At 48.7% G+C, this 16,292-nt stretch overlaps 2 protein-coding genes across 2 annotated transcripts; one reads left to right on the top strand and one right to left on the bottom strand.

The window, feature by feature from the left end:
- Positions 1-706: 706 nt before the first annotated feature.
- On the top strand, positions 707-11,135 carry TMCO6 (transmembrane and coiled-coil domains 6). Its single transcript, XM_054985768.1, has 12 exons — positions 707-1,035; positions 3,889-4,013; positions 5,635-5,744; positions 6,228-6,411; positions 7,055-7,159; positions 8,003-8,088; positions 8,509-8,625; positions 9,022-9,133; positions 9,220-9,400; positions 9,927-10,018; positions 10,484-10,651; positions 10,757-11,135. The coding sequence occupies exons 1-12, from the start codon at positions 927-929 to the stop codon at positions 10,916-10,918; spliced, it is 1,551 nt and encodes a 516-aa protein (XP_054841743.1). The 5' UTR covers positions 707-926; the 3' UTR covers positions 10,919-11,135.
- A 78-nt stretch (positions 11,136-11,213) lies between these two features.
- NDUFA2 (NADH:ubiquinone oxidoreductase subunit A2) lies at positions 11,214-16,164 on the bottom strand. The gene is made up of 3 exons (XM_054985769.1): positions 16,034-16,164; positions 13,000-13,106; positions 11,214-11,415 (listed from the first exon to the last, which is right to left on the bottom strand). The coding sequence occupies exons 1-3, from the start codon at positions 16,126-16,128 to the stop codon at positions 11,324-11,326; spliced, it is 294 nt and encodes a 97-aa protein (XP_054841744.1). The 5' UTR covers positions 16,129-16,164; the 3' UTR covers positions 11,214-11,323.
- Between the last annotated feature and the right edge of the window lie 128 nt (positions 16,165-16,292).

The raw sequence follows: 16,292 nt of genomic DNA, 5'->3' as shown, positions 1-16,292 counted from the left end.
GTTTGGGGAGGGAAAATACCTCGGCATGGCATAATTCCATAGAGTCCACCCCCCAAAGTAGCCATTTTCTCCAGGTGAACTGATCTCGGTGGCCTGGAGACCAGTTGTAATTCCGGGGGATCTCCAGCCCACTACCTGGAGGCTGGCAACCCTAGTTAAGTTAGAAAATCAGAATTACCTCAGTTTTTAGAACAACGGTTCCCCATTTTGGAATACATAACATATAAAGACACAATGAAACAAGTGATTCTCCAAAAGGAATAATAACTTATTAACATGTTATTAATGAAGTTTAAAAGAAAATTTTTCCTTTCTTTGATAATCTTGTTGAATGTAAATACCGTTCAATGTAAGAGATCTCAGCACAGAATCTTCCTTGGAAACGTCTAACCTTTAATGGATAATGTTAACAGACTTACAAAATAGATTGTTGAGTTAAATTGAACGTTTATTGGTGGTCTGTTTGTAGTATAAAAATAAATGGAAAAATTGTAAATCAAAAAAGGCGATGTCTCTCGACCCTTTGGAAACCGGGCTCTGCCCCGAGGCCCCAGGCGGCCTTGAGCCAACAGCCGCTCGCCCTCGGCCCAGCCTCCTGCCCAAGGCCGTGGGGAGCCGAACGCGAGGGAAGGGCAGAAGGGGAGACACCCGCGCGCCTCTCTGCAAAGCCCCTCAGGCGGCAGCCGCGCGGCCCCGGAGCGCCTCCGCGCAAGGGCCCTCCGCCTTCCCCGCGCCCCTTCCTTCCTGGCGGGTCTCCCAGCAACGCAAGCCCGGCGCCTCGGACGCGGCCTGCGGCCTTCCTGCTCCCGAGTGAGGCGCTCGAGGGCCCCGAAGCGAAGGGCGGGGAGGCGGCCTGTGCCTGGGAAGGGACCGCCGGGCGGCCTGGCTGGACACGCGCCTCGGAGAGCCTCTGGTGCGCCGCAGGGATGCTTTCGCCGGCCTCGGCCTCGGCCGGCCTGGCGGGCAGGAGGAGCGGGAGGAGGCGCTGCTGCACCGCGGAGGAGCTGCGGGCCCGGCGGAGGGAGCGCGAAGCCGGTGGGTGGCCCGCGGGATGGCGGCGGCGCGGCGCTCCGGGCTTGCCGAGGACCGGCGCTGATCCGCCGCCACGGCTCTCCGGCCGCTCTTCGTAACCGCTTCGGGGCCGGTCCTGGGGGCGGCGGTTTTGCAGGGCTGCTTTTAGGCGGCGGGCAGGCTCGAGCCCAGGAGCGCCGGCAGGACCAGCCCGGCAAGGCCCGCGGAGGGGCGTTGGAGAGCCGGGGCCCGATCTGGAGCCCGACTCCCCAAAGCTCACGCCCTGGAAATCTTGCCGGGCTGCACGGGGCTCCTCTCGGGCTCAGATCTTGCCTGAGCAGGGCAAGGGGTTACATTCTTGTCAACGCACCGCCCCTCGCACCCTGCAAGGACTGTTTTTCATCATGCCATCGCTTCCGTCCTCTTCAGTAGTTTCCTCTGAAACTCATGCTTTGCTTCCTCTTCTTTCTCTGAAACCAATGTCTTTTTTTGCTTAAAAAGAAAGAATTGCCAGTACTCCTACATAATTTTGCACTGATTCCCACCAATTCCCCCTCCCTCTGCAGATCCCCTCTAGGCTTCTCCTGAGGGTCCCCTTTTTTTCTCTGGCTATGTGGGGCAGGGTGGGTGGGTGAGGATCAGGACTTGGAAGAGCTCAGAGAAGGGGCTGGTACTCTGGACTGGTGCATACCATGTGTACTGGTGCATAGCCCTGACCAAAACAGTTCGGCAGATTGTCCCCCAAAGGGACAAAGGTCCATCAGCTGCCCTGCTGGAGCCCCTCACTTAAGAAACTGCAGCATCTTGCAGCTGCAGAGAATCTGTTCAGTCCACTGGGCCTCCAGGCAATGATAAATCAAAGAGGGAGCCCTTCCTCGCCCACTTCTCCATGCAGCTCTGGCTCAGAGCTGCTATCATTTCCCTCCCAGGATATTCTTTTGGGATCATTGTTCATCTGGACTTGTCCCTAAAAGGAGAGATGGTCTCCTGTGAAGGGGCATGGAGGGGGACTTTTTTAAAAAAGTTGTAGTTAGGACTGCAAGCGGTGGGAATGGAGAGTAACTTCCTGCTATAGCTACATACAAAGAAATAAGAGACAGAAGTACGGGAGGGAAGGAAACACCTGCCTGGAGGGGCTGGGCTGTTAGGCAGTATTGTCAGGTTAGGTGCATTTGGCAATATGTGGCATTTGTGCCGCTGTCTTGTTTAACGACCACTTGAAGTAATAACAATCTTGACTACAAACATTTGATAGCCTGTTTTCCAGGGACCAACATTCTTGCCATCGGAACAGACCAAAACATTGAGAAGGCGAACTGCAATTAAAGCATCACTCTCAAATCAGAACACAATTTTCCCAGTGACATACCTAACCATCAATCGGTTTGAGGGATTAAGGATTAACACGAGGATGAATCTCTGACAACTCGTACCTAGAATGTTTCTATTTTGCAATTCTTTCCTTTCTTTTAGTATTTAGTTTTTCCTAATCTTTAATATACAGTTAAGAAGGGTTGAAAGGTAAATCTGTTTATCTGAACCCTGAGTACAAAATTGCCTCTATAATGTAGGTTTTCCAGGTGAACCGAGAAATGATATCCTACATTGGAAGGTTGTCCTCAGCTGAAATAGCCCTTAAACTCCCTCCGAGATAACTATAACCTAGTATCTGCCTTGCTATTGCTCTCTCCCTTTCTTCTATGACTGCCCACCAGGAAATTGTCTTTATAGTTGCCCCCTGTGAGAAAGTCTTCTTGGGAAGCTCTCCTGCACGCTCAGCCCACTAGCTTTTCTCAGTTTAAATGGATAATTGGCTCTTGTTTTGAAACATGAGAAGGAAGCACATTTCATCCACTGTGTTGGACAAAGACTGGTTCACTACTCTATTAGCTAAAGATGTGTAACATTTAAGCACTCAAAAATACATGCAACACAATACTTGTAAATACATGCAATGTTTCTCCGGCTCACTGCACTCAGCTGTCTGTCCTTGTCTCGAGGGCCCTCTTCTTCCCTCAGCCTCACTACAGATCCAGTTCTGGCCTTTCAGTTCTCTGGGCTGACATTCTTGGCAAAGCAGTCCCATATTTGGGATGGAGGGATGTGGGGGCAATTTCCCACTCCTTTCGCCTTTTCTGTCTTGCTGCTTCTCCTCTTCCTCCTTCACCAACCCCTTTTCCAATTCTCCTTTCCCCCCTGCTCCCAGCCCTCCATAATCTAAACAGCTCCAACCTGTTTTCTTTCTTGGTCTCCTTCCCTATAGACCGTCAGCATCTTTGTAATGAAAATGTGTAGTTTTGATATAAGCTTGGCACTGTGGGCTGCAAACCTCCTAACACTGTGGCCGTATTTCTAGTTTAGCCTACTGCCTGTAACTGCTGGCTATAAAATTTAGTTTGCAGAGGGGCTTCTCTATTCTTACTTTGTCGTAGAGGAAAGTACCTGATCTTTTTAGGCTATGATTTCTGTTCTACCTTAGAAGCCAGGCTTGGTGTGGGGGTCGGTTCAGCACCTTCTCTATGCAGCATTGAATGCTCTTGTGAATAGGGATTTTCTCTCTGTTTCTTTGGGAATGTAGCTTTTTCACATGTTCCTGGGACCACCTTTAGATCTTCTAACTTCTGTGCTTGGCTGGGAGCAGATTGTTCGAGGGACAAAGTGTTGTGAGGCTTACTCATTACTTCCCTGAACGTCTCTTTTCTCTTTGCCTCGAAGGGTCTTCTGCAAACTTCCCTCATTACTTTTCCCTTGCGACTTACAGCTTTATAGAATTGGATTGATGTGCACATGGATAATCACATTAAAAGCCTCTTTTCATTTCTCTGTTCTCTTCTTTGGACTGAACCACTCCAACAACTGGGCGATGCTTTGGTACAGCCCTGAGGAGTGCCCGCAGGCAGCAGCAGTTAGTCAGCAAGCGGCTGTTATGGGAAGACACCTTGACAGATGAAGGACAGGTTGGAACGGATGGTGGTACAACAGCTCCTCTCTCTGAACAAGAGGTAGGAAGTCTGAGGCTTGACCAGGGCTTCAGTGTCGTGCATCCTACAGTTACTTGGCTTGTTTAGGGATAATTGGCACTTTGAGTCTGTAGCTGACTTGGGCTCACAGTGATTTTAAGCTGCCCAAACTGCAGAGGGATACTCATATGTCTTCTTTCCAAAATAAAGGTATGTATTTATTTCATTTATAGTCCACCTTTCTCACTGAGACTCAAGGCAGATTATACAGTGTGAGATTAGTACGGTCAATATCAAGGACATTTCCATAAACAATGTTATAGGGTAAATAGATAGAAGTTTACAAAGACATAGAATTAGCAAGGATCCAATACAGAATTGAAGAAATGCTGAAACAGAACAAAAGCAATTCTAGGACTGACATTAGATAACATGAAGCACAGGTAGCACATAGGAGCACAAATGGGTAATATGTAAGGCAACATTATTGTGACGTTTATGGTCCCTAACTCATTAGTGGAGCATCTGAGATCTCCTCCCTACAATACAGCCCTCCTATCTGAGTAAAAAGCCTTTTTGAATAATTAAGTTTTGCATTGTTTGCGGAAAGCTAGGAGAGTGGGGGCTCTCCCTACCTCCTCAGGCAGGCTGTTCCACAGGGTAGGGGCCACCACAGAGAAAGCCCATGTATGGGCCGCTGTTGATTTTGCTCATGTACAGGGTGGCACCTGCAGAAGGCCCTGTTCAGATGTGAAACTGCCGTGGAGGTAAATAGGGAGGGAGGGAGGCAGGCCCATAGGCATTCTGCACCAAGGCCGTGAAGAGCTTTGTATGTGATAACCAGCATCTTGAACTGAGCACGGTAACTAATAGGTAGCCAATGGGGTAACTGCAGGATGTTAACTAAACAGGGCCAGTGTGGTTTAACAGAATAGTGTTAGACTGGGATCTGGCCAGAGATCCAAGTTCAAATCCCCACTAATCCATGGAAGCTTGCTGAGTGACCTTTGGCCAGTCAGACACTCAGCCTAACCTACTCCACAGTGTTGCTGGGAGGATAAAATGGAGGAGAGGCAGGATGGTGTAAATTGCTTCAGGTCCTTACTGGGGAGAAAGGTGGGATATAAATGAATAAACAAACAAACATTCCCAGGCATTCCAAACTTACTGGACCCTGATGTCTCTCTCATCCTACAGTGGATTTAGACACCATGTGCCCCACAAGGAATGCGATCTGCATGGGACAAAGGCAAAAATTTTACCCCAAGGAAACCCTACTTTTTGTGACTATGACCTGCATTTTTTGCTTTAATATATTGGCTTTTCAGTTAACAATTCCAAAGACCTTTTAAGGGCTCAGTGGGGCTTCTGCCCAGATAATGAGTTGCACCCAACAGAGCCATTCCACAAACGGTGGCACTTCCCCTTGGCACAAGGAACCTTCCTCCAGAGAAAAGCCATTTGTGCCGTTAGCAGCCAGACAACTCTGCTGGGTCCAGCCCAGAGTCCAGGCCTGCCTCGTTTCAAAGGGAACTGTCTCAGAGCCGTTCAGATGGATTCCTGTGTCTTCAGGATTGTCCCTCCCTGCCGCCCTGGATCGTTCCATCTCAAAATATGCTCCCTACTTCAGAGCTGCCACTGACTCAGTATTGTTTCCCGGCAGGTTTCAGAGCTTCTGAGAAACATCCAAAAGGGAACAGAAGAGAGGATAAAATCCCTGCGCCACCTTCGATGGGGGCTACAGCACAAAGAGAGCCAACAGAAATTCATCAGGTTAGCTTACGGCCTTAAAGTGGTGCCTCACCAAGTGGGATGATGTATGCCCTTGGTTGAAGGAAATGAACCCTCATTGGTTGTTTCTATGGAGAGGTGGAGCTGGATCCAGTCCTGTCCGTCACAATCCCTCTTTGAGGTATTTTGTCCAATGCAAAAACAGCCCTAGTAGATGGAGACAGGCCCACATCTGCTTGGTAACCAGGTTTGGGTTAGATGTTTGTGAGAGAGCATGGCCCATTTATCAGTGATTTGCAAAGAGGACAAACCTCTTTTGCAACCCAAAGGGGAAAAAATGAGTTCAGACAGTTTGGCTAACTAACTTCCATTCAGAGCAAATTCACTTGCTCTCCTGAGTCATGGACATGTTCAGTATGTGACGCGTGGGAATGGCTGGGCCTGCTCTCCTTCAGCCACACAGCTGAGCAGAAAGAGTATGTGATGAGGCATGGTTATACGGGGTCTCTGCTTTTCCTTCTGTAGGCTGGAGGGTAGCATGCGGACGTTGATTGGCCTCTTCACCAGCAATCTGGCAGATTTGCAGATGGAGGCAGCCTGGTGCTTACATGAGTTGTCGCACTCCCAAGACCCGGATGTCATGAAGGCCTGTTTACCAGCCACCTCCTATCTTCTGACCTACCTCTCTGGACACAGCATTGCCCTCACAGTAAGATCCAGGCCTGCCCTTCTCAACTGTTATGGCATCTGCTAAGCTACAAGCGATTTAAGTGCAGCCTGTCACCGACACCCGAGTCTGCTTTCCAAGGCATGTTGTGGAAATGGTCCACCGCAGCACACTCCACTTTGGACAGGGTGACCTTCTAATGGGGCTGTCAATTTCACCATAATCAAGAGCTGGTTTCTGGTCTTACTCAGGGGGACTGGATCTACTGCAAGGGGTCCGTTTCCACATTTGGACCCCAAAAAAGGGCACAGGGCAGAGAGGACTGAAACACGTGGAAGGAGAAAGTATGGGGGTGGGGGGAAGTTGCAGTTGTCAAGGTGTGTTGCAGTGCTATGAGCTTGGCTCAAGAGCAGGCCTGCCTTCCAGCTGAGGCTAAGGTAGGCCCTAATTCCCAAAGAGGAGCTCGATGGAAAATTTCTGGGAAAGAAAATGATTGATCAGCTTAGTATTTATTTTCTCTGTTGCTCCACGAACTGCATACTGTAAAAACGGTGTCTGCGCATCCTTCCTGGCTTCTGTCTGCTGTTGGGGGGGGGGATGCCTCTCCCCCTGCAGTTACCGATGGGGGCTGTGCAGCAGGCAGGAATAGAGACCGTGGAGCACACTGTCCCCCTTCGTGTTTCAGGAGCTGTGTTTGTACACACTGGGGAACTTGGCAGTGGAAACGAAGGTTGTGAAGAAACAACTTCTGCCTCAAGGCATGATCCCAGTGTTGGCGTCTTGTATGCAGGTGAGTGGAGGAGCGAGCCTTTGTTTAGGGCTGATGCAAGCCAGCTCTGCCCGGGCTGTGCATAGACCAAAGGATGGATTTTGTGCAGGAAAGAATCATCTGCTCTTGGCGCCATATTCTGAGGACCTGTTATTGGGGGGGGGGGGGGGGAACATGCTGCATCCTATTGGACCCAGGGATTGCCATCCCCTGGAATTATCTGAAGAAATGTAGTGGAGCCCCTCAAGCCACACCAGGTCAACTTGAGCACCTGTGTGCCTCTGGGGGCATCCAAGACTCTGGGGGGGCGGGCCTGCACTCCTCCTCTCTCGAGTAGCATCTCTCTCTAGAGCAGTAAACTTTGGGGCGGGGCAGGGGAGATGTAACCCAGCCCATCCTAGCTGCCCACGAGATTTGTCCCTCTCAGGATAATGGACATGTTCGACTCTGCTAAGATGGGGCTTTTTTGCCCTAAGAATAGAGTTACTTCTGTGACAGGCCACTTTTAAACTTCGGTCCAGAGCTAAATAGGGTGCTCGGCAGAGAGCAGCTTTCTTGTGTTTGGTGCCACTGAGCTCATGGCTGGTACTTAAGGATATGTTTTTGAATAAATACAGGAGGGCTTCTGGGCTCTGCCCTGCCTGGAGATCCCTGCATAGGCCCTTTGGCACAGTTTTGCTGTCTAGGGCTATAGGGATGTTGGTGGCCTTGGGCAACTGTTTCATTCACTGCGCAGACTGGAATGGAACTGAAATCCAGCCTCTGCAGAGCGCTTTGTTTCTCCTGCTTCCTCCTCCTTGGGTGCATGTGGTGCCTCTGACCCCGAGGCATTGGCTAAGGGGCTGTTGTATCCTCTGATTTCAGTCCCCTCACATGGCAGTGCAGGAAGGCGTTGGCTACGCTCTGTCACAGCTCTTGCAGTCTACGGAAGCTGCAGAAGAAATCATACCGTAAGCAGAACTGCCTTTCCGTCTTACTCAGTTGGGAATTGAATGTCTGCGTGTTTGCGCACACACGAGAATGCAAACTTGCCTTCCTCTGAGGTGTTAGAAGGAGGAATCTGCATACCAGGGCATAAGGCGCTCCTCGTTCTGAGAGATGGCAGCAAGGAGAGGAACTACACCAGACATCTCCAGCAGGCAGCTGTTTGCAAGGATGTATTCTAACCTCAGCTGGCTCTTTGCAATAATGGAAGGAGTTGGCTTCACGATCATGGGGGCTTCTTTGCCGTGATAAGAGCTTCTCTCATTGGTCAAAGCAGCTGTTTCACTCTCCCTTGTACTGCCCAAGACTCTTACTTGTCACTAGCCTGCTTAGTTCTCCCCGTAACTACATAGAACCTCATCCTGTCTCTTTTGCCCTGTCCCCAGCTTGATCCTAGATTCTTCCCTCTCCCAACACATGCTTCGCTTGGTTTGCTCCAACCTGGAACAGGGAGTGGGCGTTGCAGTGGAATTTGCATGGTGTCTGCATTACATTATTTGCAGGTAAGGGTGTGCAAATTATGGCCTGGGTTTCTGAGCAGCTCTCTGATGGGCGAGTGGATTGCCTGAGGGGCTGGCAGTGCACGGTGGGGGCAAGAGGCAAACGGCTAGACTACGGGCAAAAGTTGACTGAGTGACACACCAGGCCTTAAGAGAAATTTGCTGAGGGTCAGCTTATGAGAGAGACTAGAAATCAAAAATGTAACACACAAACATTTGTCCTGGAAACACATGGCACTCCCTTGTGAAGCAGACAATTAAGAATGAGAAGGCCTGGCTCTAATCTTCCACTGAAGAAGAGTTTTATTCCCCACGCTTTGTTTTCTCCCCTCCCTTTGCCCTGGGAGAACGGCTGCCTTGGTACTTGTCCTTCCTCCTCTGCTTTCCTTTTCCCCTCAGCCGGGTGAACAACTCACTGCTGATCTCCCAAAGGGCCCTGCCGACTCTCGTGCGGCTGTTGCTGGATCTGGCTTCCATGACGACGGCAACTTCTGCTGAGGGTCTGGAACTGGTAAATTAAAACAGGAAATCTCTTGCTGAGCCTCTGGCCGGTGGCCCAACCTCTCCTGAAGATCTGTTATTCCCCTCTGCTTTCAGCTGGTCTGTCCCGTGGTGCGATGCATTAGCAACCTCCTTGCAGAAGACGAGACCTGTGATGGTGAACTGCAGGCCCAAGCAGAGTGCCTCCTGAGGGCCGCGTTTGTCTGCATCAGGAGCTTCCTCCCCAAGCACCTTTTCATTGTGCAGGAGTGTTTATGGCTGCTCAGCAATCTCACAGGTATGCCTCGTTCACTTGGTGCGTCAAGTCTTGCTCCATGGAAGAGAGAGCACAACAGCCAGCATCGCGGAGAGTCTAACAGCCGGTGGGACCTTTTCTTTGAATGAACTAAGCTGAGCTAGTATTGCTGCTCTTTGCCTATCCGAGTCTTACAAATAGGCAGAGTTGAGTCACTTGGATGGTGCCACAAACAGGTAGATCTCAGTTGCAAGGAACGGATCGCAGTATTTATGCCTGTTTGCTTTCAGAGCCTTCTAACGACTTCTGGGAGACTGTGTCTTGCAGGAAGATCTTTTGAGCACAACCTCAGGTGCCTTGCCAGGTGTAGCGTGATTATGCATAGTGGGTGATGCAGGCTAGGTCGAGTAGCCCAGGACCAAAGAAAGAAAGCTTCAAAGCCTAATTCAGTTACCTCTTATATTCATCCTGCATCTTGCGTATACGTGACTCTTCCTTTAGGGGATTCTTAGTGAAACAAATTCTGCCAGTAGCAACTTCTGTCCTTTTTACATCCTGCTTTTCCCAGCTGACAGCCCCATGTTGTGTTCGGCTCTGCTCGGCCTGGACCTCTTTCCACTTCTGCTACAGCTCTTACATTGCCAGAAAGCAAGTGTGCTGGTAGGTAACAATACTAGGGGGTTGGGATAGAATCGTTTCCCCTAGCTATACAGGACCCGGAGCTACCCGTTTCTGTGGGTGAAACTGTGAAGGGGATATTTGGGTGCTTGCCAGATAAGACCTTTTGGCCAAGATTAAGGTGGAAGCAGCCATAAGGCTACGGGCATGGCAAGTGGGAGCTGGACAGAAACCCTGTTTGTGGCAAACATGAATGTGGGAGACTTCTCAGCTGCAAAGGGTATCGTTGAAGGCAGTGCTCAGAGAGCGCAGCTGGCTGTCTTTGAACTTATGACTGATGCAGTGCCCCCCTCCCCCGCTCTTGTGGGTGGAGCTTCATCAAAAACTTCAAATAGACTCCAGTTTGCCCTGAAGTCAGAACACAAAGGCCTCGGCCAGCTTATTATCCACCGTTGTACTAACTAGAACGGCAGCGACTGTGCTGTCATTGGCTGTCCCTCTCTGTAGGTTCTAACAGTGCTGTGCAACGTAGCTGCCAAGGGGTCTGCCCACTGCCAGGCACTGCACCAGAAGGCTGGGCTTCCTTCTCTCATTGGCGCCCTTGCTGTTTCTGATGACCAAGCAGTGAACCACGTTCTAGAACTGCTGCACCTGCTCTTCCTACACTGGCCAGAGGTAGAGGTTGCATTCGATATGTATTACTGCACTCAGAAGCCTCCTGGTGCATTACCAGGCTCAACTGTAAGTCTAACCCGAGCCTCTCCCTCTCTCTTGGCACAGGCTGCCCTTGACTTTGTGGATCAGTCTGGACTACAGGCTCTAGAGCGGCATCGGGATAATCTTCAGGTGCAAGAGAAAGTCGAGGCACTCGTCAGAATTGCCAGCCAGCTGGCAGCTCCCCCTCAGGACTGTCCACTTGAGGCTTCAGCCGATGATTTGTAATATTCTTCCGTAAAGAACTGAAGCAGAGACGTGTCACTCGTAATGGCTGGTTTCCAAGAAAGAACTGCCTTTTGGAAGAGCAATTATCACTAGATAAATATCTTGCCGTAGCTTCTACTGGACGTGGGGTTCTTCTGCAGTTCCTTTGACCGGTTAGCTTAGTAGTAGTCATACCGAGGTTCATGCTCAGAGTGGTAGTCAACAAGTTTACAACCTCTTCTACCCTCCCCACCCCCTTGAAACAAAACAGTAGGAAGAATCAACCTGCAACAAACACACCTGGCTAGAACAGATATTTGAATTCTATTTTGTGAGCCATATTTTTATATGCAATTTAATAAGTTACATCCATACATGCTTCACCGCTGGATTTAGATTTTTGAATGCAAGTACCATGCATTAACTTTAGGCTTTGCTCTTAACAACAGTCTCTAAAGCTCTGGCAACTTGGTCCATGGTCAGGTTGTTCAATGGTACACTCTTCTCTCTGCCGAACTCTGAAAATAGAAAAGGTATACATAAGTATTTACCAGAGTGATGAGGGGAATTCCTAAAGTAGCACTGCAGTCACTGTGACATCACTTCCGGCTGCTTAACTGGAAGTGATGTCATGACATTCATGATGATCTTCCTCCCTCAACTCTGCCCTGAAACACTTCCAGCAATTGCTAGCAGAGAGCTGTCAACCCTATTCTGCCCCAAAGTCCCTCTAGAAGTGAGTTCCTTGACTACATGCATTTGCAGTTACCATGCCAGTAATAAACCTGATTTTGGAGCTGAGTGCAAACGCAGCAGCCAGGTGCTGTTACAGCCAGAATGGATGGGCAACAATAACAAAGAGATACTGAAACACAACCTGTACAGTCAAACCATGATCCCAGGATTCTACAGAGTTTCTACTTCCAGAACGCGGCTATTTTAAAAAGGAAGTGTGTCATCCCACAAGCACCATGTTTCTTTTAAGTGTGCGGGCACAGACTTTTCCTTATGCCCTGTGCCACCAACAGATATGCTCCATCTGTCTCCCTCTGCATTACATCTTAAGTTTCTTTAAACTGGAGTAATCAGTGACTAAAATGGTACAAGATACTTGACAGCCAATAGGTCAGTGGCCATAATAAACCCTAAGAAATGCAGCAGTCCTGATGACCAGCAACGTTCCCCTTATCTCCATTAAGAGTTCCAGAAAGCAACTGGCTTTGTGACCTTATTAAAGAGGAAAATCTTACATGATCTCTAACACAGCAGGCATATTTATGGATCTGGGTCTTCAGAAGATACAATGCCATCTGTCTCACCAGTTTTGTGCAAACCATCAACACTGTCTTGCCACAGATACCCCACACAGTTCTAAGTTCTTTAGCTGTCACAATGTCTTAAAAGTCTGTTTTGGCATGAAGTTCCCAGCCATGTACAAATCTAGAAGAAAGATCTCACTACGTCCTCAGTGACCAGGTTAGCTGGGCCACTAACATGAACTTGCCAGTGTACACTACCAGAAACACCAATTGTTTCCCAAAAGAGATCAGACTTTAGCCACGTGTTTCATTGCCACTTTTCCTAGTGTATGGTCTGGATAATGTAAAAGGCCTCAGACTGGATTAAGCTGACTCCCAGCTAATTATGTTTATATTAAATAGCATTTTAGGAGCTGAAATCCAAAACATTTAAGATTTAATCCCAAAGGATAAGGGAGGGAATGAGATCCTGATTTGCCTTGTTATACAGGCTCAAGTTTTCTTGCTTGTCATAATTTTTCCAGCTGCAGGAACGGTTTATTCAGGCAGGCCCAAGACGTTTGGGAGGAGAAACAAGAGAGCAGCTTTGGACATCAGCCACAGGATGGAGGGACATCAGTGTGTGAGAGAAGGATGGGATTAGCCGTGCTAAAGCCGCTTTGTGGAATTTCTGTTTTCAGTCACACAAGTCCGGACAGGGTTGAAGAATCACAGAACAGTTCAAACAGACAGAAGAGGGACTCCAGCTTCCCATCACTCTGGAAAAGTCTGATGGTTGTGCCACCTGACAAGCTGCTTCCACCACACTAACATTCATGAACAGGACCACTCTCTGCAACTCACCATATCGAGCCCAGAGCTTGGGCTGCACATCTGAGCACTCTCTGATGAGAATGGGGAAATCTGGATTTGCCTTTTTTAACGTAACGTACTGCTTCTCAATGAAGTCTCTGCAAAGGACAAACCACACACGTGCCAACATGTCAGACTGACTTTTCCAAGTGCTGTTCAGATCAACACAACGTAGAAATATGCAGTGCTAGGGTTACGACCTGAGAAATACCTACGTACTGCAGAGGATTTGGGGCGGGGGGGGGGGGAGTTCGACCTTTCCGTGCCAGCTGAGTGTGTGCCCTCAAGGACACCCAATGCTCAACTCCTGAGGGAAGGATCAGTGGTGGTGGTGAAACTTGTCCAATGTTAATGATATCATTGAGGAACCCCCACAGTTCCCTGGAACTCAGTTCAAAAGTCTCTATGCTAACACAAGCATCAACTAAGTAACATAGCAATAACATGTGTGTGTTAATAGGGAGGGGGCACTGATCTGTGCTGGAATAAGCATGGCAAAAATCAGCTGTGGCAACATGGAAGACTCCTCCACTCACAATGCCTTGCTGTATCCCTGCAGTACTGCTTGGGCTGGTCACCCATCCCCTCACGCTTCAACACTTCGCAACCACTGGGAGCAGGAGTGCTGAGCATTTGCAGAGTTTGGACCAAATGTGGCATCTGCCATGCCGCTGGCTGCCTCTTGTGAGCCAAAAGCACAGCAGCACGTGTGCTCTTAGGCCTCGACAAACAGCTGTACCCTGTGACCCCCCCCCCCCAGAGCTTCCCTGCTGCTGCACAGCATGAAGCCTGATTTGAAGTTGCATGTTCTGAAGGGTACAAGACAGGCTGAGCCACTCTCAACCGAGTTCCAGACTTCTAAGCACATTAACTTAAGTGGATTTGGAAACGTGTAACTACTTAGGATGGGCTGAAAGGGGCTCTCTTGCACACATACCAGAGCCACAAATAAATAAATAAAGCCCTGTGTAAACAAGCGGCAGTGTGTCCATCAGTGATACGATTTGGCTAAAGCTTCCATTGTACTTCACACTGAGGAGGAAGGCTGAGGACCAAACTAGAGGCAACTACAGCAAGCAATCTTATGCCGCCGTTTCCCAACTAGGGTTCTGCAAAACCCAGAGGTTCCATTAGAAATCACTGAATAAATAAATGTTTTGAAAAACAGCAATTCCAAGTTTCCTTTAAAATACCACAGTTACTGAGATTATAGTTAGTGGTATTGTGCCTGGTTTCGTTTTGTATTGTCACACAGCAATGACAACCCAAGTTACAATGATTTTGCAATAACTGAATTGCGCTCAATGCCATCAACTTTTTCTGGCCTGTAAATGTTTTCATAGGTAGGGGTTCCTTGGGATTTAAAGAATTAAAATAGGGCTTCCTCCATGGAAAGAAGGTTGGGAAACGCTGCCTTACACCATGGTGTCCAAAGGCACCACACTGGGGGAACTCTTCCCCCTTGCCCTGGTGAAGACTTTGGCTGGCCCATTAGGAACGCTCAGTTCAACATGCATCATCCACAGGCAGAGAGGACTGCCAGAGAAGTGTCAGGGCTGGATCCCTCTGAGGATCTCCACTGGAAGAAGTAACCACACCTTTACAACAGAACAGCATTGTAAACAACTGCAATGGTTACTGCATCACCTGCTTTTACTGCATTGGTTTTATCCTGTATTGTACTCTAAATAAGAGGTAAGCTATTAAGAGCTCCCTTTGGGAAGCACTGACTCTCAAAAGCTTACACCCTGAAAATCTTGTTGGTCTCTAAGGAGCCAGTGGACTCAAATCATGCCTTGGTATTTGCACAAAAGTTGTAAAAAATGTTTTTGTGTGTAATGTTCAGGGTCGCCTTCCTTTAGAGTAAATGAGGTAGCTCACTGCCTTTGTTTATATTGCTCTCTAGCTCTAGCTCATGCATCTGACGAAGAGAACTCAAAATCTTATGCTACAATAAAGTTGGTTAGTCTTTAAGATGCTACTGGACTCTTTACTATTTTGCTACTACAGACTAACACGGCTAACTCCTGTGGATCTCTAGCTCTGTAACCCCAGTCCCATCGCATTGTTCATTGGCTGCCTTCTGTTGCCTGACTGCAAGAATTTATATTCTGGATATGTTGCAGGAAATGAGCTGTGACTTGGGAAAGCTCATGTTAGTCTTTGAAGTGCCACCAGATTTTTGTTTTACGTTTTGCAATCCGCCTTGAGTATCAGCAAAAAGGCAACCTATGGAAAGTACCAACAATACCTACAGTAGAAGATTGGCTGGAAAAATTGATAGGACTATGCCAAGATGGCCAAATGATGTCTTTAATCAGGGAAAAGACATTAGGTAAGTTTTTGAGCCACTTACATACTTTTTGCAAGAAACAGAAAAAAAACAAATGATCTGTGCCTTTGAAGATTAGGGAGAGGGGAAGAATGGAAAGGAAAAGTAGTTATTTATGTAGCAACTTTAAGACTAACCCAACTTTATTATAGCATAACCTTTCAAGAACCACAGCTCTCTTCATCACATGCATGGCCAACAAAGTTGGTTAATATTGAAGGTGCTACTGGACTCTTTACTATTTTGCAGCTATAGAATAACATGGCTAACTCCTCTGGATCTAGTTATTTATGGTAACTTTAGAGTTAGTACATCGTATGTGACATTGTTAGACCTTTTCAAACAGAAAGTTGGTAGCATTCCTCTCTATCGACCTAGGGTTTTTTCTTCTATTTCTCTTAGCTTTCCCTTCTTTTAATCGACTGTATGTTTTACAACTAATTCTAAAACAACAATAAAATCCTATTAAGGGGAAAAAAGGCAACCTACAAATAAAAAAATAAAGGGGGTCGGGATCGCTTGAGATTCAGCCAGGGTCGCCCCGCCCCTTTCACAAGAGGCCCCTCCCTCGGGCCCCGCCCACATGCTCTGCGGCTCCGCCCCCTGACCGTTTGGCCTGACAACCCAAAGAGTCCGCCTGAGGGAACCCCCTCTGGGAGAACGAAAGCCCCGCTGCGGCGGCCTCCCGCCCACCTGACGCCCTGGCTGCCCGGCGAGCGCTGGCAGAGGTGGATCCGGATCTCCTTGAGGCGGCTCCCGACCAGCCGCACAGCCGAGGTCGCCGCCATCTTGAGCCCCAGCCTCGCAGCTCGCCTCAGACAATGGCGCCGCCCTCATTTCTGACCAATAAACACTTTCGGATTAGTGAGGGGGCGTGGCTATGCAAAGCTTGGGGGAGGAGCATAGGGCTCGTTCTCGAGGCGTTGTCGGCGAAAGCGCCCCGGCGCGAGGC

Source organism: Eublepharis macularius, chromosome 7 (genome assembly GCF_028583425.1).
Source record: "Eublepharis macularius isolate TG4126 chromosome 7, MPM_Emac_v1.0, whole genome shotgun sequence".
Lineage (NCBI taxonomy): Eukaryota > Metazoa > Chordata > Lepidosauria > Squamata > Eublepharidae > Eublepharis > Eublepharis macularius.
The sequence above is the reverse complement of the archived record's forward strand: the minus strand, read 5'-3'. Positions and strand labels throughout refer to the sequence as shown.

What these genes read in the sequence shown, in the direction of transcription:
- NDUFA2 (XM_054985769.1), bottom strand. Translation starts at nt 16,128, where the DNA reads ATGGCGGCGACCTCGGCTGTGCGGCTGGTCGGGAGCCGCCTCAAGGAG. An exon ending in CCGGGCAGCCAGGGCGTCAG is followed by an intron (nt 13,107 to 16,033) that starts GTGGGCGGGAGG and finishes TGTCCTTTGCAG; the next exon opens with AGACTTCATTGAGAAGCAGT. An exon ending in CAAGCTCTGGGCTCGATATG is followed by an intron (nt 11,416 to 12,999) that starts GTGAGTTGCAGA and finishes TTCTATTTTCAG; the next exon opens with AGTTCGGCAGAGAGAAGAGT.
- TMCO6 (XM_054985768.1), top strand. Translation starts at nt 927, where the DNA reads ATGCTTTCGCCGGCCTCGGCCTCGGCCGGCCTGGCGGGCAGGAGGAGC. An exon ending in GCGGAGGGAGCGCGAAGCCG is followed by an intron (nt 1,036 to 3,888) that starts GTGGGTGGCCCG and finishes GCTTTGGTACAG; the next exon opens with CCCTGAGGAGTGCCCGCAGG. An exon ending in TCTTCCTACACTGGCCAGAG is followed by an intron (nt 10,652 to 10,756) that starts GTAGAGGTTGCA and finishes CTCTTGGCACAG; the next exon opens with GCTGCCCTTGACTTTGTGGA.